Source organism: Hyperolius riggenbachi, chromosome 12 (genome assembly GCF_040937935.1).
Source record: "Hyperolius riggenbachi isolate aHypRig1 chromosome 12, aHypRig1.pri, whole genome shotgun sequence".
NCBI classification, from domain to species: Eukaryota; Metazoa; Chordata; class Amphibia; order Anura; family Hyperoliidae; genus Hyperolius; species Hyperolius riggenbachi.
Genome location: NC_090657.1, coordinates 228,277,491 through 228,301,266, shown reverse-complemented (window position 1 = coordinate 228,301,266; position 23,776 = coordinate 228,277,491). Strand labels below are relative to the sequence as shown.

Below are 23,776 nucleotides of genomic sequence, written 5' to 3'. Positions count from 1 at the left end.
CCGAGCCGGAAAAGGTTGGGGACCCCTGCCCTATAAGGTTCCCCGTGGGGTCATCTTAATAGACTAGCGGTCAGCTTTTCTCTTTGTGCACGAGGAGCTTTGTTGCACTGGGTATGCTTGGAGCAGATTGCACATGTTTAGTACAGATTGACACAGGAGTGCGATCAGAAGGCCGGTTCATGCTCAGAACGCAAATATCGATTTTGCATTGCGATTTTACCGCAGTTTGCATTTTGATTCAGAGAGAATCGCAATGCATGTGCATAGTGTCCCTAACACAAGGGTTTTTTTTAATCTCTCTATGTTGTATATTACAATCATTGATAAAAGCACACTTGAATAAATGACCTCCTTTTTCCTTTGGTATATCATGGTAGTGTATGAAATCCATTCTATTTTTTTTAAACCAATTTCCTCATATAATCGTGTAAAACTTAAAGCTATAGGCTTGCTATATACCAGCGGTTCTGGATGCTTGCTTGGCTTAACAAGGGCGAAAAGGGATAATTTGCATATTTAGTAGTAGTGCATTGTGTGTAACCACAAATGTTCATTTATAACTGAATTATTGCAAATTTCCTTCTGTTTTAAGAAGGCAATTACACCAAGCTTTGCTTTTTTAGTAGGAGGGCTTTTTGGTTCCTTTTATCCCCCTATACATTCCTAGTAGTTTGGGTCACCCTGAGCTGCTTGGTTACTCTCTCATATAATCGTAAAACAAAAGTTTGCTTTCCTAAAACAGAAAGAATTTGCGATAATTCAGGTTGGAGTGAGCTCGAGATGTCTCCCAGGCACTACTGCTGAATATATGCAAATTAACCATTGTACCCTTAGAAGCTAAACACACCTCCAGAACCGCTGGAATGCAATGATGTGTCAGCTTGTTAATTTGTTCAGAGCCATAATAATCCAACATGCATACAGACTGTTTCGGATTGTTTGATCCTCATCAGTGCATGGCATGGATTAATTTGGCTCTATGGAGTAGGGCTTGTAAATCCGAGAGGCACAGACTAACCAGCAAGCTCATGGTGACCCAGAACTCATTGGGGTGTGTAAGGGACTACAATGGTCCTAAAATATAATAAGTAGTAGGGATATATATAATCGTAGTAGGGATTCATATTCATATCCTTTTTCCATGAATCTGTTAATTAAAACGTCCAACTGCTTAAAAAAAAATCCTCAATATGGGTACAGTTTCTAAAAACCCTTAAAAATTGGCCCGATGGTATAGCTTTAAGCCAACTAGGATGATGGCAGCTTTCCAGTGGAATATAACTATTACGGTCTGTGCTTTTAAAGAAGGTTGATGTACTGCATTTGTTTGCTTTATTATCAATTACTAAATCTAAAAAAATCACTTTCTCTGTACTGTATTCACAATTAAGAACCAAATTATCATTGTTAACATAAAAGCAATAAACTGTTTTAACAATGTTTCATCTCCTTTCCAGATAAAAAACACTTCATCTATAAATCTTTTCCATAAAAGAAGATTCTCATGTTGGATATTGTGAATAAAAAGGTCCTCCCATCTTGCCGTGAACAGGTTGGCTAAACTTGTTTTCTTGCGTCCATAGCCACGCCCTTAGTTTGGCAGGCCTGCCTGCTGGTCGATCACGGTATACAAGGAAGAAACATCCACTGTTACGAACAGGTGCGGTGCTATAAATTCAAAAGCATCTAAAATCTCTATAAGATGGTAGGAAGGAATTTTTAAAACTAAAGGTTGCAAAAAGGTATCCAAAAAGTGTCCTAAACGGGATGTTACAGAGTTTATTCCGCTTACAATCGGCCTGCCTGGAGGGTCCACAGGATTCATGTGGATTTTTGGCAGGCAGTAATGTATGGGGGTTGTTACATATGAACATATGAAATACTTACTCTCTTTGTCCATGATCTGGCCCTTCTGAACCCCCTTCTTTACCAGTTGATTTAATTTCTGGTGGTATTTGCACCCGGGAACTGTTTTCATAATCTGATAGGTCTGGTTATCCTTCAGTAGCTCATTCACAATATTGATATATTTTGGTGTTTAGTTATTTGTTTATCGGTAGCTAGCTTATCCTGGTGAAAGGGTCGCACGCCAATATCTTCTAACTTGCGATCTTCTTTACATTGATTGAAGATTTTCGCCGGCTGCCGCCACCCCCCGCCACAGCTCTCAGTTATACTAAGTATAGCTGAGCGCGCATCCGCCTATGCTGATGTATTGCCGCTGGCTCCCGCTGTCCTCCCTGCCTCCCACACCTGTCACCCTTACCCATGCTGGCACCCAGTGCACCCATGGGTGTACTGGTGGCAGCATGGGTGAGGGTTACAGCAGGTGTGAGGCAGGGAGGACAGTGGGAGCCAACGGCAATGCGTTCGCATAGGATGCTCTCGCAGCTATACTAAGTATCAGGAGGATCCCCATTGGTCTGTTAAGGAACCAATGGGAAGCTCTGGAGCCAAAATTTAAAAATGCTTTTCTCAGCTATACTTAGTATAGCTGAGAGATCATCCTATGCAGACGCATTGCTCCCGATGTCCTCCCTGCCTCACACCTGCTATCACCCTGCTGTCCACCCATGGGTGCACTGGGTGCCAGTAAGGGTGACAGGTGTGAGAGGCAGGGAGGACAGCGGGAGCCAGAGGCAATGCATAGGCAGATGTGCTCTCAGCTATACTTGGTATAGCTGAGAGCTGCGGTGGGGGCGGCCGGTGGAGATCTTCAACCAAGTTGTTAAGAAGATCGCAAGATAGAGGATATTGGCGTGGGAGCTTTTTTAAAAAAAAAAAGTACAGGTACGAATTTCTGGTTAATTACGATTAATAAAATACTTTTCTCGTGGTTGTGTTTTTATTTCATTTAACCCTTTGTGGAAATGGGTAAGGGGCTTTGTACCCCTATAGTCATTTCTCCTGGGAGGAGGGCTGGCATCTGGGGTCTCCTTCTTGAAGGGGACTCCCAGATGCCCCCATGAAACTCCCCCCCCCCCCCAGGAAGTCATCACCCCCACCTCCTCCTGGGGCACCAAAGAGCCCCTTGTCCATGGATTAGACAAGGGCTTGGGGGGAGAGAGGAAGGCTTGGCCGCCCCTCTCCCCTGGAGCCCCCCATACCATGGACCATGCGGGGCTGGTATAGCTCAGGGTGCGAAGCCCCAGTCGGCCGGGGCTCCGTATTCTGGCTATCTCAGCCTGCATGGAAGACAAGGAGTTACAGAGGCTTGGGAGGGGTAGCATTTAAAAAAAAAATTGTAAATAGTTACCTTAGAGACTAAGCTTTTTTAATATGTATGTCATGAGGGTAGATTATGTTATTTTAGTAAATAAGGGCTTGTAATTATTGACCGGACACAAAAAATGAGAAACAGAAAAAATAAACCTTTATTTACAAATAATATGTTGTTACCATACATTTTAGAAGGAACATAATTTAAATGTTGTGATAGCCGGGACTAACAGGCTAATAAAATGTGTGGGTTTTATTTATAGTTGCATTGCTTATTTTAAAACTAGAGGGGATTTGATTAGACATAGTGTATTTTTTTTCTTGCTTTTCCCTATAAAATACATATAAAATAAAGTAATTACTGAAAACAAGTATCGCCCACAAAAGGCCTACCGGCAGTTTGTGTCGAGAAAAAACAAGGTATAGATCATTTTGATGTGATAAGTAGTAATAAAGTTATTAGCAAATGAAAGGGAGGAAAACTAATGGGTCAAAACTGCTCTGGCCCATTAGGGGAAATATCCCTTAGTGGTGAACTGGTTAAGCCACCAAAAAGCAAGAAAGTAATTTAAAACAAAAAATGAAAAATGATCACCTAGGAGAAAACTAAGGCCCATTTTACACTTGCCCTGCAAACCTGTGTTGTGTTACCCTGTATAACCGTAAGGTAATGCAAGGCAATGGTGCCTAGCACACTTAAAGTGTTGCGTTAGAAATGCCCGATCTGCCACTGAGCCATTGCAAAGTCAATATTACTGTCTGACTTCTACAATGACACAGTGGCGGCGGAAGAAATGTAAGTCAATGGACGATGCAGAAATTTGAAACATGTTGGCAGTGTGGCACGAATGCGCGTAACAATCGGAAAACCTGGGAACTACAGCAGGGTTTATGTCGCTGGGCGAGGGGTGTGCAGGGGGCCAGTACTATGCATATACAGTATAACCCTGTTGGCGCACTCTGCAATGGAGCCAGGGCATTGCCCCACAAACGCACAGGCCAGGTGTAAAACTGGCCTCAGATGGACAGCTGAAAGGTGGTTAATTCACCGCCTGCAAGCTGCTCTCCTGTATCGGCTGGGCACTTTTTAATGCTGGGTACTGATGGCACAGCAGTGCTCAGGCGCGACATGTTGTGGTCCCCTGCTGCCGGGTAACACCACCATGTGTTAATCACTGCCACGTGTGGTGTTACAACTACATTTAAATTGTACCCAAATTACACACGTGGGTGGCAGACAGGATCCTGAATTGTTCAGCAAGCGCGCAGTTCAGTCGTCTGTCTGAAAAAGGCCTTAGGAGGAAACGTGAGTTGAATAAGGGCCCTTGTCTGGAGGTAGACTTCTCATGTGGACCCAAACTAAAAATACAAGATTTCAGAAATAAAATCTATTTTCTAAATTATAATAATAAATAGCAGCCTTTTTTCAGCTGCTTAATGACAAATATAAAATATTTTACATTTATTGGAGAAACCCCTCCCTTCCATTCATATTGCTGGCAAATAATCCGGCAAACTGGTGGAGTAGGAGGTGTCCGGCAAAGGAGGACTTGCTAATGGCTGCCACCTGTATAACTCTAGTTATGCAAAGAGAAGGGTGAAAAGCATGCACTGAAATGCTCATAGGCTGGAAGGAGTGTTTATTTATCTTTGTATGTGGCAGAGTGGTGCAACTAAATATTTTGAATTAAAAAAAATGTTTGGTTTGGGTCCGCTTTAATTGCCTCTTAAGGCTGGTGCACACCAAGAGCGCTTTGAAAAGCACTTGGCTAATGTATTTGAAAGGGAGAAAATCCTATTGCTCTGGTGTGATTTTCTCCCAAACACAAATGCGGGTCCTGCAGCATTTCTGCTGATTTCTGGAGCAATTCAGCCTCAATGTTAGGTATAGGAGAGTGGAAAATCTCTCTGATCAGAGCGATTTTCCAAGCGCTTTTGTTCCAGAAGCTGTCATGTTACAGCTCTACTGTAACAAAAAAATTCAAAAACGCTACACCAAAATGCTCCACAAATCGCTAGGCATGATTAGAAAATCACTACTAGGCACATGCCTAGAATCGCCTAGGAAAATCACTTGAAAAAGCACTGAGCGTTTGCGATTACTCTAGCGCTTTTTGGTGTGCACTGGGCCTTACATAGAACATTTATGGCCCCTGGTAGATTGCACAGATTGGACAAGACAAACTCTCCACCTTGCTTTAGGAGCTGTTCCTCTTCTGGTATCCTAATCCATATATGGTAGTTATGCACATTTTGGTTTGAAGTATGTTCTTTAACCTTTTCGGGACCGGCCACCTACCCCCCCTTAAGGACCAGGCATTCTGTGTGGGAAGGGGGTGTGCGCGTTTGGGGGGGTCAGGCGGCCGGATCCCGTCTGTGGCTGGCTGGTTTTGTGTCCCCCATGGTAGCCAGTGCCTCCTCCTTCTGCCCGCAGCCTTCACTTACCTTCCAGGCTCCAGCGATGAGCCGCACGGGACCCTCTTCTCTGGCCGGCATCTCCGTTCTGTCTGACGAACAGTTCCGGGTAGCGGCTTGATGACGTCATCAAGCCGGGACCCGGCGCTGACGTCAGACGGAGCGGAGATACCGGCCAGAGCGGAGGGGGGTGCCGATCGTCGCGGGAACGGCAGGGAGGTGAGTGGATCGTCTTCTTTTCCCCCCCTGCCGCCGCAGCTGTCAAACTGATCACTACGACCCGACGGCGATCGTAGTGATCATGTGATCAGCAGCCATATGCGATGGCTGCTGATCACTCGGGGGAGATGTCGGCTGTCATATGACAGCTTAATCTCCCCCTCCGGGTGCACACGATCGCGTCGGGAGCGGAAATTGCGGGCCGGCGTAGATTCTACGCCGCATTAGGCTAGAACAGCCACAAGTGCGGCATAGAATCTAATGCACGTGGTCCCGAAAAGGTTAATTTGGTAAGTACTCTGACTAAATCGGCCAGATTCCAAACTACTACTGTGAGGACATAGGTCAACTACCTGAGCTAGTGCATTTTATTGCAGTAGCATCAAAACACCAAATCACCTGTCAATGGCTTAAGGGTGTGTACACACATACAATTTTGATTGGCCAATATGAACTCCTCCATGTAGTATCAGAGCTTACCTACACTATCTGTTCAGAGAACTCTAAATCTGGTGACCCTCATACTTCATGAGGGTGGTAAAATTGGTCAGTGATTGTCCAATCAAAATTGTATGTGTATGCACCCTAAAGCCTAGTACACACTTTAAATTATAATTGGCCAATCACTGAACAATTTTACCACCTCCATGTAGTAGAAGAGCTTACCTACACAATACGCTCATAGTATTCAATGTCTGTTTACAATCCTACTACATTGAGGTGATAAAATTGGTCAGTGATTGGCCAACCATCATTGAAGTGTGTACTAGGTACTGGATAAGTCTGACCTGAGCTTTCTGAGGTTTCTCTCTGAGGTCAATGCAATATTAGGGGGAAAAAAAACCTGCCACCTATAATGACACTATGCCCCATTTTGATAATATCTGGGAGGTTTAAACATCCAAACTATATTACTGCAAACCCCCATCAGCAGAATGTGACCGTGTTTTCCTCAAGTGTACAGATATCTGTGATTGTTCTACTTCCACTTCCTGTTATAGGTCTGCTGACACACACCTTGGATTAGGTTATAGTATTACCCTTTTTAATTATGATCAGAAAACATTGTAAGGTCTTGTTTACATCATGAATCGCAATTGCTGACGCCAGCGGTTTGCGATTTTGTGCACAATTTTTTTTTAGCACCTTCTGGCGCTTACCTGTGCGTTAGTGAATTCTTGTAAAATGCTTTTCTAAGCGCTTTTGCAGAGCAATTAATGTTTTCACTTCCTGACGTCAGTCAGGAAATGAACTCTTTGACCCGGAAAAGAATAAATACAATGTATTTATTCTTAAAAGCACTCAGGAAATCTCGATACGCTCCTAGTTTAGGTAGTGACAGGGACCCACACCCCACTCACCGTGATGTCAGATCTCAGATCAGCGCCGCCCCCCGGCCGTGTCCTATCCTTATCATGTAACAGGCAGCATCACTTGGACCTCCAATCAGCCGCTGACCAAAGAGAAGTGGGCGCATGGTACCCCCTGTGGACACCGCGCTGCTTAAGTAACATATGATGCTTCTCACTGGTTGCCGGGTGATCGGAGGACTGAGCGGGGACGGGACACAGCAGGCGGACACACATGGAGGCAGCGGTGGTGGCACAGTACGGGGGCAGGCATGGCACCTGAGCCACGCCTGCACCCCTGAAGTTACTGGTTTGTTTGGCCTGGGGGGCTGCTGTTAGCCTGGGTGGGGTGGGGAGAGAGGGTTGTGGATGCCCATGCTTGATTCTTTTTCAGACAAACGCACATATGCAGAAAACAGCTCGCAGGCAATGGTCAGTGTTTCCTGCAACTTATATACTGTATAAAATTGTGATCAATAAACATCATTTTATCCTTGCATTCTCTACATTGCTAGCCTCTGTGCATACTAAGGCTTAGATTATCCTGTTACATCCACCACATGCTTGTTGTTGCTTTTTGTTTTTCATTCTATATGTGGAGTATCACTATACTTTCCACTGACAAGCATACACTGGCATGAGAACAGCTGGTGCCTCAAGTGGTTACTGGTCTGAGCACAGTATGGGGAGTCTTGGGATCAATCTCTCCTGTGGACTTGAGCACTTTACCCCTCAGAGGACATAAAGTGGTTCTATATGACCTGTTGGTGGAATGTGTCAAACAAAGGTGGTTTGTACTGAAGTTAAGAGTAATATAAGGGGTAATATTTCACTAAACACAGCTTTTAGATTGGCCTGCCATTAGCATATCAGCCCATTCCAAATATCAGATACACCACAAGTATTTCCAACACACATTACAGGTGCCCCACTTGAGCCTGGGACACAGGAGCTGTGATGCCTTGTCCATGAGCCACATGCTCTTCACTCGGAGGGGTTGATATCAGGATTTCTCAGCATTACTGTCAGAGCTCTTACCTCCATCTCCTTCTCCTAACCACATGTGCTTGTCCATCATATTTCACAAATCAAGAGAGTCCTCAGGACTAGAACCAGGGTATCTATCACACTGCTGTGTTGTCACCCGATTACTAATGTCCTGGGCCGCTTCACTAACTGGATGTCAGTTCTGAGGTTTTATCTCTGACTTATTCAGCCCATGACTGGTGCAGTGAAACGTGAAACATGAATTCAAGTCCCTCTAGATGAAAATGGCTTTATTTCTTGGATATTTGCTTCTTAGAGTTCCTGGATATGCTGTTAGATTTGAAGTGTAGATGTGAAGTATGATGGACGAAGGGATCTGTGTATGACCAGAGCTGGTGGCTCAGGTAGTAAGAGGTCTGACCTTCTGTGCTGGAGATCTGAGTTCAATCCCCTTACTGGGCAAGTTTAACTTGGAGGAAACAATGTACATTATTGTGTGCTTCCTACCTACTTGGCAGGGAGAAGTGAGGGAGGAAAAAAAAAAAAAAAAAAAAGTTGGGGGAAAATTTTTACTAAGTATGAAAGTAGGCTGTCCTGAGCAAGACAGCCCACTCCAAATATTGTCAGATGGATAGACCACATAGACATGGGGTAAGGGGAAGAGGCCCCAAGCTATCTGGTGTCATTGACATTTGTTACAGGCACCCCTCTCGTACCTGGGACTCAGGAGCTGTGGTGGCTTGTCCATGGGCCACAAGGTCTTCACTAAGAGGGGTTGATCTCAGGCGTCTCAACAGAGCTGTCAGAGTCCAGGATTGAACTCAGGTTTCTCAGCACTGCTGTCAGAGACCCTTACCTCTGAGCTATCTCCTTCTCCTGACCAAATGTGCTCGTCCATCATATTTCACAAGTAGAACAGCTTGACAAAGAAATAAGATTAGAGTGAGAACCTCCACCAGGATTGAACTCAGGTTTCTCAGCACTGCTGTCAGAGACCTTTACCTCTGAGCTATCTCCATCTCCTGACTATGTGTGCTCGTCCATCGTATTTCACAAGTAGAACAACTTGACAACTTAATAAACAGATAACAAGATTAGAGCAAGAATCTCCACCAGGATTGAACTCAGGTTTCTCAGCACTGCTGTCAGAGACCCATACCACTGAGCTATGTCCTTCTCCTGACCATATGTGCTCGTCCATCGTATTTCACAAGTAGAACAGCTTAGCCACTTAGCCTGGGGCACAACTAACTATCCTGGGGGTCACCTGTATATAGCCTGGGAGACAACGCCTGTACCTACCTAGCCTATACCAAAGGATACTTGTAGCTACCTAGCCCGGGAACACCTGTACCTACCTAGCCTATACTGAAGGACACTTGTACCTACCTAGCCTGGGGGACAACACCTGTACCTACCTAGCCTATACTGGGGGACACCCGTACCTACCTAGCCTATACTGAAGGTAATGTATAAATGCACAAGGGGGTACTTTTATACACCGGGGGGGGGGGTCAGCGGGGAGGCAACCGATGCGACTGATTCCCAAGCAATTTCATGTTGAAATCGATTGGGAATCGGCCCAAGCAGTAAGGTGTATGGGCAGCCGATAGATCTCTCTCTAATCAGATTCGATCAGAGAGAGATTTGTCTCTAGGTCGAATCTGCCCATCAAAATATATACTAGACCCTTGCTTTACACATTTTGGTGAGTTAAAGAAAAAACACCAGGGAGGTTATTAAAGGGGAACTGAAGAGAGAGGTATACGGAGGCTGCCATATTTATTTCCTTTTAATCAATACCAGTTGCCTGGCAGCCCTGCTGATCCTCTGCCTCTAATACTATTAGCCATAGCCCCTGAACAAGCATGCAGCAGATCAGGTATTTCAGACTTTTAAGTCAGATCTGACAAGACTAGCTGCATGCTTGTTTCTGGTGTTATTCAGATACTACTGCAGAGAAATAGACCAGCAGGGCTGCCAGGCAACTGGTATTGACTAAAAGGAAATAAATATGGCAGCCTCCATATACCTCTTACTTCAGTTCCCCTTTAAGGCTGCTTTGTGGTTGAAAGGACCTGATTGCAAGTTTCTTAGGTATGGTCGAAAATGGCGATTAGATCAGAAATTCCCCTTTTTATCTCTTTCTTGCCCTCAGAAGCCATTTTCTGCTAGGAAAGTATTTTATAGTTGGAATTTCTTATCAGTGAGGGTCACACTGTAGTCACTTCCTGTCTGAGTCAGGACTGAGTCAGCCACTTACATACCTGATATTTAACTCTTTCAGGCAGAGAAAGAAAAAAGGAACACGGCATAGTTATTTGTGTGCTACGCACTGTACACACGTCTATCTCATCATGTCACATCGGGTATCCTTTAACTACCTAACGACCGCGTCACGCCAATGGGCGTGAACGCGGCGGCAGCCCCAGGGCCGCCTAACGCCGATTAGCGTCAAGTCCTGGAGATGCGGTTTCCCTGGGAATGTCCACGCGCATGCGCGATCGTTCCCTGCCCGTTCACGTTGCGGAGCTCCGTGATTAGCCTGCTAGCTGCCGATCGCGGCGAACAGACTATTTGTAAATGAAAGGGGAAAAAATCCCATTTGTTTACATCAGTACAGCGCTGCGGTCCCCAGCAGCACTGTACGAGATCGCGATCCCCGGCTTCCGATTGGCCGGGGATCACCATCCTCTCATAGGCTGATGCCTATGAGAGGCGGACAACAACGGATCGCCGTCCTCTCATAGGCTGATGCCTATGAGGGGCGGAGAACAGGAAGGATCACCGTCCTGTTCAATCAAATAGGCAGAGGGGAAGGAGGGGGGCGGAGCGAGAGAGAGCCCCTATGAGGCAGAAGTAAAAGAAAAGTGACAGCAGCGATCGGATACCTCCGGCAGCATGTCCCCTTAGGGACAAAGATAGGAGAGTCCAATCGCCATTCTTCTTAGCTGGGCTGTGCAGGAGGCTGAATCAGCTGATCAGACAAGACATCTCTGACACTGATGAGAGGACATATTGATATGCTGAGTGTGGGAAATGTTTTGACCTGCAATAATAAACTGATCAGCTATACATTATACAACACTGCTCAGAGGACATATTGAAATGCTGAGTGTGGGAAATGATTAGACCAGCAAATAGCTTGTCAGAGCTGAAATATCAGACTCTGATGAGAGGACATATTGATATGCTGAGTGTGGGAAATGTTCTGACCTGCAATAATAAGCTGATCAGATGTGAAATATCTGACTCTGGTGAGAAGACAATCAATATGCTGAGTGTGGGAAATGTTTTGACCAGCAATAATAAGCTGAACAGACATGAAATATCTGACTCTGGTGAGAAGACATTGACATGCTGAGTGTGGGAAATATTTTGAACAGCAATAATCAGCTTGTCAGACGTGACAAAAAAAGTGTCACACGTGTGGTATCGCCATACTCATGAGAAGTAGTATAATGTGTTTTGGGGTGTCTTTCTACACATACCCATGCTGGGTAGGAAAAATATCTCTGTAAATAACAAAATTTAAAAAAAGTCATTTACAGAGATATTTCTCACACACAGGATAGGTATGTGTAAAAAGACACCCCAAAACACATTATACTACTTCTCCTGAGTACGGCGGTACGACATGACACTTTTTTGCAGCATAGGTGCGCTAAGGGGCCCAAAGTCCAATGAGTACCTTTGGAATTTCACAACTCATTTTTACTCATTTTTTTTCAGACTACTCCTCACAGTTGGAGCCCCTTTGCACCGCTAGGCTGCAAAAAAGTGTCACAAATGTGGTATCGCTGTACTCAGGAGTAGTATAATGTGTTTTGTGGTGTATTTTTACACTTACCCATGCTGGGTGGGAGAAATATGTCTGTAAATGGACAATTTAGTGTAAAAAAAAAAATAAAGTTCTCTTTTTTTTATTGGAGTACTGTGCCTGCAATGCAGTGGAGGTGCTATTATGCCAGCAACTGTGGCAACAATAGCAGTAGTGTACACGGTTCTGGTTGTCAGTGGGCTGTGTAGTGTCACACACCGAGATATGCCACAGTTAAACCACAATACAGTAATAATAATTGATGTCCTGGAGCAGTAGTGGTAAAACTGTGCTTGTGTGTTATGTGGCACACAATTATATATCACTATAAGTGTGCACAGGTGTAAGCCAGTGGGCTCTGTCTATTCACTATCAGACAGACACAGAATATGCAACAGGTGAGGTTAAACCCATACAGTGATAACACAGGCCCTGGAGCAGTGGTGATAGCGCTCTGCTTGGGTGCTGTTAGTGGGCTCTGTCTGTGCACTATCAGACAGACACTGAAAATATACAACAGCTCAAACACAATTTAGTGATAATAAGAGGCCCTGGAGCACTATTGTGCTTGTAGTGGGCACTGGGCACAATGGTGGCTGCCTGTGGGCTGTGGAGTGTCCCACACACACAAAGAAAAAAAAACAGCAGAAGGATGAAGTAGCCCTCAGAAGGGCTGTTTGGGGCGATTAACCACCTTAGCGGTAATGACGAGCTCAGCTTGTCCATTACCGCTGCAGTGGATATCTCTGGCTCCTGTGGGCCGATTTTGATCCTTTTTTTTTTTCATACACGCAGCTAGCACTGTGCTAGCTGTGTGTGGGGTCTGAGCGGCGTAAGGGAGGCCCCCCCGCCCACACCCCTTGCACAGCCTGGCCAATCAGTACCAGGCTGCGCTATGGGGCTGGATCGGACACCCCTCGACGCCATGACGTAGATGACGTCATCCCGATCGTCGCCATGGCGACGAGGGAAGCCAAGCAGAAAATCCCATTTACAATGGGATTTTCTGCTTGCTATAAAAGCCGGCGGCGTCCGGACTAGATGGGCAGATGCGCCCTCTAGAGGTAACTCATGTAGCTAACTGAAAGTTAGGTACAGTGATTCAAAGAAAAAAAATGAAAAAAAAACTATCTACATGCCACCCTGGCGATTTTAACAGAACACCAGGGTGGTTAAACCGCTATCAGCCAGCGAGGATCAAAATAAACAAGCCCAGCTAACGCTTTCCCTATCTCCAGCAAGCTCTGTCCCTTTCTCTCACTATTCCAGCCAAAGACAGACTGGAGCATGGCGGGCTTTTTTATAGGGGGTGGGAGGTAGTGCAGGCTGATTGGCTGCCATGTGCCAGCTGACTGTCATGTAAGGGGTCAAAGTTTAGCCCAATGATGATGTATGGGGGCGGTGTGACGTATGCGCAGTCACCCACCAATTCCTGTTCCCTTTGCTGCAGTTTACCATAAAGCCTCAGACCCTGAGGGAATCCTGAAGGCAGTCAGCACTGCGGGCAAAGTAACCTTTTGGATTGGTTGGAGTGTCCACACACAGTCCAAATTTGATTGTATGTACAATCGATAAAATCTGTGATTTCATATAGAGACCAGGTCGCTGCCACCAATCCGCAATAAAGCGTGCAAATACGCTAAGTCGAACTCTAGCTAAATCCTGTTGGAAAAAGGGTTAATACACAACCTTTCTAGAGATAGCAAACTAACAACTTTAATACCAAAACGGTTATGGTAACGTCTCTCAGGAATCGTGACCCGTTTACGGAGATTTTCAGAACAGCACTTAGACGAACAATTTTTAATCGTTTATTTAAAGAAATAATGCAGAACTAAATATAGCAAATGAAACAAATTGATACAGAAATAAGAAGGATTCAATATGAAAATAGCTGATTACAGTCTGAGCAGTTTGTCATGTTACCGTATGTCATTTTGCGGTAATAAGTCCAACAGAAGATATGAAGTCCAGTTATGGAAAGTTCTGTGGAATGGATAGTCCTTGAATGAAATGCCAATCCTTTTGATGGTAGATGGATGGCTGGACAAAAGACTCCCCTCTGTGTCCAGTAGTGTTGTTTTAACTCTTCCTCTGCCAGAGGGCGGAGTTGGAAAAGGAGATGGGGGTGTGTGCCTTCTCCCGCCCTTTGTCATGACAAGCAGAGAGAATATATAATAACTGGGAATGGTCATAACTCTGCGACAGCCGACCATAACCCGCAGCGAGTGACACGAGCACACTTCTGGCGTTCTCTATGTCACACAGGTACCAAACGTGTGCATTTGTTTATTCCACTGCGGAGCTCACTGTAGCTTGGTTTCGGAAAATGTTAGGGATGTGCTGAGTGGTCAAACCACACACAAACCATATTTAATAATTGACTGCTGATTTTGAAATGGCTAGCATCGACAGAAAACTGGTTAATTTAGTAGAATGTCTGAATGACTTATTCCTTCATATCAAGGTGAAATAAAAGTCTTTGCTCTACTCTGGTCAGGCTACATGCAGGAATGTGGACCTTGATGACTTTACGATGTATCCCTGTATCCTGCTTCTTATCAGTAGCCTTTTTTAGTAGATCTGTGCTATGTGGATGGCTCTGGTTTTAGGGTTTATTGAGGTTTTCCCTAGGGGACCATGACTTGTGAGGTGAGTTTGTTGTTTTATGGCACCCATAGCTAAGCTCTTCCTGGGAAGGAGAGGGATTGCTTGGTAATAAACAGGAGCATAAACAAACACTCACATTCCCCAGAGCAGGGCTGAGGGATGAAAGAGCTCTGATTTTCTAAAAGCAGGCTAATGAATTAAAGTGGCGCTCCAACTCATATCTTGTACGCATTTTCATGCGTTCGTTCGCAAAATCGTGACAGGCGGGTCAAACAGGCGAGCGTGAACACCCAATCTTTGCCGAATAGTGCTCTGGTGCTTTGTGTTTGGTTTTAAGCTAGGGTTAGAAACTTGGGTTTTAAACTAGGATTAAGATTTTGCCCGTGGTTCACCCCTCCTCTCGAATGCCCTCCCACAACACATGCATCACTCGCCAACCTTTGTTACCTTTAAATGCTCTCTAAAAACTCACCAGTTCCGACAAGCATATGCTCTACTTTAGGCCACTTCCCTTTGTCCTAAGACCAAATTGCACTCCTACTAGGTATCCTAAAACGCACTGCCTCTAAATGTGTGTTGCACGCTACCCCTCCTCCTTTCCTCCCTATTCCTTTAGAGTGTAAGCTTGCAAGGGCAGGGCTCTCTCCCCCTTTTGTGTCTTGGAAATCATTATACATTTTATTCATCATGTTACTTTTATCACTGTCATTACCAATTCTGTATTTTGTCACCATGTACTTTGTATATTGATGTGCACCATTGTCTATATTATGTACACCATGTTTGGTTCTTTCTTTGTGCAGTGTCACAGAATATGCTGGCGCTTTAAAACTAAAAAAAAAAAACAGAAAAATAAACAAAAAAAAAAAAGGAAAAATAGAAAGGAAAAAAGACAACCTACAAAACAAAAAGCAAAGAAAAAGTAAAGGAGAGCGCTATAGAGAAGAATAAAAAGAAGGCACAGAGGAACAAAATGATAAAATATATTGTAGGTGAACAGAGGCGCCAGAAGGATAAAAGTACATAAATTTTTTAAAGAATTGCTGGGAGGAAGTGGTGGACTCGCCTCCGTTAAAGCAGACACCAAGGACTGTAAATATATAGATATACACATTTATTGAAAATACCCCAAAGATGCAACGCGTTTCGCGGGCACAGCCCACTTCTTCAGGCAATAAGCAGGGGATAAATAACAGCAATTCAGTTATAGCAAGCAGCGCTCCTCTGTCAGAGGTGACATCTTTGGGGTATTTTCAATAAATGTGTATATCTATATATTTACAGTCCTTGGTGTCTGCTTTAACGGAGGCGAGTCCACCACTTCCTCCCAGCAATTTTTAAAAAAATGTATGTACTTTTATCCTTCTGGCACCTCTGTTCACCTACCAATATATTTAGGTCCACCCCAGGTGGAGGGGTGATCTACCCCCTTTCTTCCTATCTACAGAGAGCGACTTCTTAATCCTGAGTGAGGACAGGTCTAATCTCCTCACCTGCCTAATGAGTGGTTACCTAGGTGGTAACCCGTGTTTGTGAGTATTACCATCTCACTGTTTCATTTATCCAATCAATTTTGACATACTACACCATATTGGGCTCTCGATTTCTCTTTAAATTTAAAATGATAAAATAATACAAAAGAAAAAAGATCAGCTATACGCAGCGACTCTCTAAGGGCTCATTCACACGTGAAGCGCTTTTCTGAGCGTTTTGCAATTGATTAGCGTTTTTTAAAAATCGCTCCCATTCACTTTAATTAAAATCGCTGTGATTTTCACATACGTGTTCATGCAATTGCGCCGATTTTTCCCGCAATTTTTAACCGCGATTTTAATGAAAGTGAATGGGAGCGATTTTAAAAACCGCTAATCAATTGCAAAACGCTCAGAAAAGCGCTTCTAGTGTGAATGGGCCCTAAGAAATACATTTTGATATATTCACAACTCAAACATAAAAATAAACCCAGAGAAAGGTTCGTAAATAATTTACCATTATCCTAATATCCAGGATTTGCCACAAAGTGTCATTTTAGGGAAATAAACACACAAGTCAGGTTTTCAAAGGCAGCGTTTAATCGAATAAAAAAATAATGGACCGATTCTTCCATCATCAAGATGTGGCAATCATTATACAGGAATAAGAAGAAATACAAACCCACCATATAAGAACATATTCATCCTTGGCATTTATAGATTACTTACACCATCACAGATCAAAATATGCACAGCAATTTCAATTCACTAAATAAATTAAAATTATATGTAACAAAAAAAAAACAAAAACAAAAAAAAACTGTCATCACCTTTTGTAGAAACAAAATGTCAGCCATTTGTGGGGAAAAGCAATATTTATTCAGATAGCAAAGATGTGACCATCATTAGCTGAGCAGACACATTTGCTCCTGCTTGTCCTATACACAGGGCCGATTCAAGACTTTTTGATGCGTGATGGAAACTTGTGAGGATGCCCCTCGATTTGGAATGATCGTAGATCACCCGACAATTTGCACCGCATGTTATAGCCGCGGTGCGACCCCCGAAAAAACACCCTCAGTATAGGTAGGTAGGTAGCCAGGTATTGGTGACCCTAGTATAGGTGTCCCCAGTATAGGGAGCCAGGTATAGGCGCCATGTCCCCAGTATAAGTAGCCCTCTCCCCCCTACCCCGGCCGCCACTCCGTCACCTTCTCCTGCCTCCCAGCACTTGGCGGCCCCATCCCCTAGAGACTGGAGCAATCAGACCTCAGATTAACGTGACCTGCAGACCGCACTGAGGAGACAGGAGAGTGGGCCTGTCGCTCTAGGAGCAAATGCTTATACAGGAAGTGACATCACTGCTTATTTCCTGTAGACGCACCATTACTATGGGAATCGACCACTTCCCTGCAGTCTGTGGGTAACGCTGATCTGAGGTCTGATTGGCATTGTGCTGGATGCAGCGAGGGATCTGCGCTCTGGAGGAGAGGGCCACCGAGCACTGAGAGGCGGGAGAAGGTGAAGGAGCAGCGAAAGGAAATGGCCAGAGCCGTCCGGTCCAGAAATGGTAAACAATGCCAGTTCCCTGGCTGTCCTACTGATCTCTTTGGCTGCAGTAGTGTCAAACCTGAAACATGCATTAAACTAATCCAGTCACACTTCAGTCAGAGCATCTTATATGCATGCTTGTTCAGGGGCTATGGCTAAAAGTAGTAGTGGCAGAGGAGCAGCAGGACAGCCAATGCAACTGGTATAGCTTAAAGGGGAACTGAAGTAAGAGGTATACAGAGGCTGCCATATTTATTTCCTTTTAATCAGTACCAGTTGCCTGGCAGCCCTGCTGGTCTATTTCTCTGCAGTAGTATCTGAATAACACCAGAAACAAGCACGCATCTAGTCTTGTCAGGTCTGACTTTTAAGTCTGAAACACCTGATCTGCTGCATGCTTGTTCAGGGGCTATGGCTAATAGTATTAGAGGCAGAGGATCAGCAGGGCGGCCAGGCAACTGGTATTGCTTAAAAGGAAATAAACATGGCAGCCTCCATATACCTCTCTCTTCAGTTCCCCTTTAAAGGGAATTATGTCAGCCTCCATATCCCTCTCACCTCCTTCCCTTTAAAGTGAACCTCCGGACTAAAAATCCACTCAGCAGCACTGAAAAGGCTTGGTGTTTCTTTAACAGTGTCGCAGCATCAGAACTTTGTTTCTCTTATACAAGCCTCATTTTTAGCTGCACAGAAGAAAACTGCCCGGGCTTTTTTTCCCTGATGCTGTGCAAAGCATGATGGGATTTCTGATTTTGTTGTTCTCGTTCTGCTGTTTTGGTGCAATTTTTTTTATTTTTTTTTTACATTTCCAATTTGAGATTTGAAGCCTAGCGTGTGCAGCTGGGAGGGGTTATCAGGACAAAGGACAGTTGGAACTGTGTCTCCTGCTCCCTGTCACCTGCTTTCAACCAAAAAGATGGCCGCCCCCATGACAAAGATGGCCCCATGAATCACAAACATTTGCCTGTTCATTTAAAACAGGGTGAGTAAGAGATTATATTACCTATCTATTCTAATTAACATAACTAATGTAACTTGATGACAGTATGTTTGTTTAGGCTGAAGTTCCCCTTTAAGAAGTCTAAATTCTACATGACCCAGCTACGGTATCTTTCACACTGTATACTGAAAAACTGAAGTTTTTTTTTTTACATTGCACTGCTATAAAATCAGTTCAAACACATTGTTTTTTCAGTGTCTAGTGTGGAAGAGGCTGAAGCTCTGGATGTAGGACTGGCTTTCAGGAACATAAAGGGATGGTTGGCATATTCCATCCAATTTCCTGCAGAGATGCATTGTGGGGGTTACTCCTTGATCATGTGTTTATCAAGGAAGGATTGCAGTTTCCTATCATTTGTCAGGGAGCTAGGCACACAATGGTTTCAGGACCATTGTTTTTAGATCCATTACTGTAGATCACTTGATAAGCAACTTTGTCAACACACAACTGCATAACAATCCCCAGATCCCAATCAAACATGAACAGAGCTCCACAAACCTTAAAGGACAACTGTAGTGAGAGGGTTACGGAGGCTGCCATATTGATTTCCTTTTAAGCAATACCAGTTGCCTGGCAACCCTTCTGATCCTCTGCCTCTATTGCTTTTAGCCCTAGCCCCTGAACAAGCATGCAGCAGATCAGGTGTATAGGACATTATTGTCAGATCTGATAAGATTAGCTGTTTCTGCTGTGATTCTGCAGGCAGATAGCTCAGCAGGGCTGCCAGGTAACTGGTATTGCTTAAGGCTACTTACACACCAGGACGTTGCGTTAAGAGGGGACGTTAAGGTCATATAACGTGCCCCTAACGCAACGCATGGTGGTGCGGGAGAGGACGGTAGAGTGAGCCGCGTTAGGCGACTCTATCCGCATAAGGTCCACCAGAGTGGCGCTGATTGGCCGGCGGGACCTCGTGATGCGGAGTGAGACACTCCGCAACACGTGGTCCCGCCGGCCAATCAGCAGCCGCGAGTGCAGTGCATATTAAGTAGCCATGTGCGCGGCTACTGTAGTGGCATCTCCCCGCCTCCTCTCGCCCCCCACTGAGCATGTGCAAACAGTCTAACGCGGCTTAAGCCGCTCAGAACGCACAGTACGCTGCACTTTGCCCGAACGTGCAGCGTTACTGTGTAACGCAGCGTGGGCAGTGTGAACAGCCGCATTGACTTTGTAGTGCTGTGCGGTGGGCTGCGTTACAGGCTGCACTAACGTGCGCCTGTAACGTCCTGTTGTGAAAGAGCCCTAAAAGGAAATCAATATGGCAGCCTCCATATACCTCTCACTACAGTTCTCCTTTAAGCCTTGATTCACACTTACATGTGTTGCGTTGAGTTGCGTTGCAGCATGTCTTTGTCAATGGGAGGCAACTAAACGCAACACATCTAAGTGTGAATCCAGACTTAAAGTGAACCAGAACGGAGTAAAATTATTGAAAATAAACACATAATGTAGCTGCAAATGAATATTACATACTTAGGTCACTGTCAGTTCCTCTCAGAAGCTCACCATTTTCTTCTAACAACGATTCCTTCCAGTTCTGACAAGATTTTGTCAGAAATGAAATAGATCAGTTGCTAGTTGCTGCCAGTTATATCTGAAAGGACAACTGATGTGCAAGGTCCATGTTTCCCTATTGCTCAAGCGATATTACAGTTTAACAGTTTGCTGACCAGGAAGCTGTTATGGGGTAATGGCCATTTTCAAAATGGAGGATGGAGAATTCAATTGATCACAGTGGACAAACACGACGCAGGAGAGGAGAAAGAGATTGATGAGTAGACTACACAAGATGTTAGTATGATGTGTGTATGTTTATTTTGACTTGACAGGTTTGCTTTAACCTCCCTGGCGGTAACCCCAAGTCAGGCTTGGGGCGGAAAACCTCAGCTCAGAGCGGTAAACTAGAGCCAGACTCGTGTTAGCCGCTGGGAGGTCTGTCCGGAGCCTTGTGCGCAGCTTCCTGTCCTCGGAGGCTCTGCAGCCCTCTGGTGAGATTGCCGTTTGTCGTCATGACAACAGGTTGAACTCACTACACGGCTAAAGCCTCACTTGGAGGACAGAGGGTTAGGGTTATACCGCCAGGGAGGATAAGGACCACTACAGCAAAAAAAAAAAAAAAAAGGTAAGCAGTTAAAATCTGACAAACTGACATGTTTTGGACTACTCCTATCTCCTCATGGGGCATTCTCAGCGTTTTCTTTGTTCTCAAAAGCATTTCCTGAACAGCATTCGCTAAGTCTAAGTGCCAAAATCGTAAGATACCAGCCAGCCTCCTTTTTCACACTATTTTGGCAGTTAGACTTAGCAACTGCCATTCAGGAAATGATTTTGAAAACACAAAGAACCCTGAGACTCCCCAATGAGAAGATGCACTAGTCCAAAATCTTTTGGTTCTGTCAGCTTTTAATGGTTTACTTTTTTCACTGTAGTGGTCCTGTAATATTTTCAGAGTAAACTCCAGTGCACTCAATCAAAGCCATTAGACGGAGATCCGGACCCAATTCCTATGGGATAATGCAGGGCTGAGGCCAATCTGACAACTAAGTAGTTTTGTTTTATGTGGGAAGGGGCGGGAGTGACATCACATGGTGGGTGGGGTAAAAGATAGATGTCACATGGCAAGCGGGGTATGCAGGAAGGACAATGTTCTTGGTGAGCCACTAGTAGTCAGGGCTGAGGCCGTGCAGACAAGTAACGTGTTCTGTTCTATGTGGAAAGGGGGCGGGCAGAGTAATAGTGATGTCACATGGCAGGCGGGGTAAGAGGGAAGGACAATGTTCTTGGTGAGCCACTAGTAGTCAGGGCTGTGATGTCACATTTTCAGAGAGTAAACTCCAGTACACTCAATCAATGCCATTCGAAGGAGATCCGTACCCAATTCCTCGGGGACATAGCAGGGCTGAGCCTGTCCAGACGACTGACGAGTTCTGTTCTATGTAGGAAGGGGGAGGGATTGACATTGCATGGCAGGTGGTATAAGAGAGTGACGTCACATGGCAAGTGGGGTAAAAGTGACGTTACATGGTGGGCGGAGTAATAGTGTGACGCCACATGGCAGGCGGGGTAAGAGGGAAGTACAATGTTCTTGGTGATCCGCTAGTGGTCAGGGCTGCTGTACACACACTGGATTCTCAGCAGTGGCGGTCATTAACAAGTTTTATCTAGCTTAAAGGGAACCTGAATTGAGCTTATGTCTATAACCTTTTACTTACCTGGGGCTTCTTCCAGAGTCCCCCCCCACCACCACCACCACAGAGCCACCAGCAGAAGAGTGGAGGGAGCCCAGAGGACACAGAGGGACGTCACAGAGCTGCCAGCAGGAGAGCAGGAGGAACCCAGAGGACACAAAGGGACGTCACAGAGGAGTGCGGAGGGAACCCAGAGGACACAGAGGAACGTCACAGAGGAGAGCGGAGGGAACCCAGAGGACACAGAGGAACGTCACAGAGGAGAGCGGAGGGAACCCAGAGGACACAGAGGAACGTCACAGAGGAGAGCGGAGGGAACCCAGAGGACACAGAGGAACGTCACAGAGGAGAGCGGAGGGAACCCAGAGGACACAGAGGAACGTCACAGAGGAGAGCGGAGGGAACCCAGAGGACACAGAGGGACGTCACAGAGTAGAGCGGAGGGAACCCAGAGGACACAGAGGGACGTCACAGAGGAGAGCGGAGGGAACCCAGAGGACACAGAGGAACGTCACAGAGTAGAGCGGAGGGAACCCAGAGGACACAGAGGGACGTCACAGAGGAGAGCGGAGGGAACCCAGAGGACACAGAGGGACGTCACAGAGGAGAGCGGAGGGAACCCAGAGGACACAGAGGAACGTCACAGAGGAGAGCGGAGGGAACCCAGAGGACACAGAGGAACGTCACAGAGGAGAGTGGAGGGAACCCAGAGGACACAGAGGGACGTCACGCAGTCTACAGGAGGCTGGAAGAAGCTTCAGGTAAGTTGGCTATAGATTTAGGCTCAATTCAGGTTCCCTAAAAGGTCGTTGGTTGTAATGAAAGTAAAATATAGCAGCGACATTCCTGCCTTCTCCTTCTGCAAGGTCTTCATGATAATCAGGCTGCTTGTACATCCACATAATATACTATCTCAGAGTAATCATGTATTACACAACTAATATAACATAAAAGGACTCACAATCACAGTGCTCTAGGAATTGTGGTGAGTTTATTTCCTGTCAGTTACACATTCAGTCTCCGCCACTATTGGAAGAACTCCAGAGATCGCAGATCTTGCTTCGGGCTGCACAGGGAGATTATAATCGATCAGAAAGTGTCATCTTCCTGTTTAACCAATAAGATATTTTGTTATTTGGCAGCCAGATTTGAATGGATTGTGATTTCGGATAAAGCAGCGCTACACGTAAATTAAAGCAGGCCTGAATGTATTTAAAAGTGCAAGGTGGCCGATAGCAGAAAGGGCTGGAACACTTATCCCCCCATTGCTGTCACAGGTTGTGTGCCCGAGATACCGCTGCTACAAACCGCCTTCCTGACGCCTAACTTTCAAGCAGCATGGACAGCCATACTATGCCAGGAAAAAACCCACATATAGAAATAGATAACTTCTTACTCTACTTACAGAACAGATGTATTGCACTGTCCAAATTTTGATTTCAGTAAATTTTATATAGTAAATAAAGAGAATTCTGTTTCTGGCATTTGCCATCTTGATTCCCTGTGACTGAAGCCAATCCTGATGTCATTTCCGCCATTACTTTTTCTTTCTCCTAGAATCTGCTCACTCCATGAGTGTATGGAGAGGGGAGGCTGCTGGCCGCTGTGGAGGAACAGTCGGAGGACTCTATGTCACTAAAGAGCTGTAAACCAGTTGCAGGGCGCGCCAGTGTACACCTGGAAACAGTACTCAATATGATCTCGAAGATTTTTGGATACAGCAAGGTTTTGGTGTGTATAAGCCAGTGTTTCCCAACCCGGTCCTCAAAGCCCAACAACTGAACAGGCTTTGTGAAATGAGTAGCTCCTCGCATTCACGTATACAAGACTTCTCACATGCCTCTCCCCTCCTCTGGACTGCCCTTCCACAGCACATCCGTCACTCTCCAACCTTTGAAATCTTTAAACGCTGCCTCAAAACTCACTTTTTCCGACAAGCATATGCG

At 45.2% G+C, this 23,776-nt stretch overlaps 1 protein-coding gene across 1 annotated transcript in view; it reads right to left on the bottom strand.

The window, feature by feature from the left end:
* Nucleotides 1–16,673: 16,673 nt before the first annotated feature.
* KIAA2013 (KIAA2013 ortholog) overlaps nucleotides 16,674–23,776 on the bottom strand; it is a 40,675-nt gene continuing 33,572 nt past the window's right edge. The window contains exon 4 of the mRNA XM_068263468.1: nucleotides 16,674–22,937. Within this exon, the coding sequence (XP_068119569.1) occupies nucleotides 22,920–22,937 (18 nt within the window). The 3' untranslated portion in view covers nucleotides 16,674–22,919. The remainder of the gene's footprint in view (nucleotides 22,938–23,776) is intronic.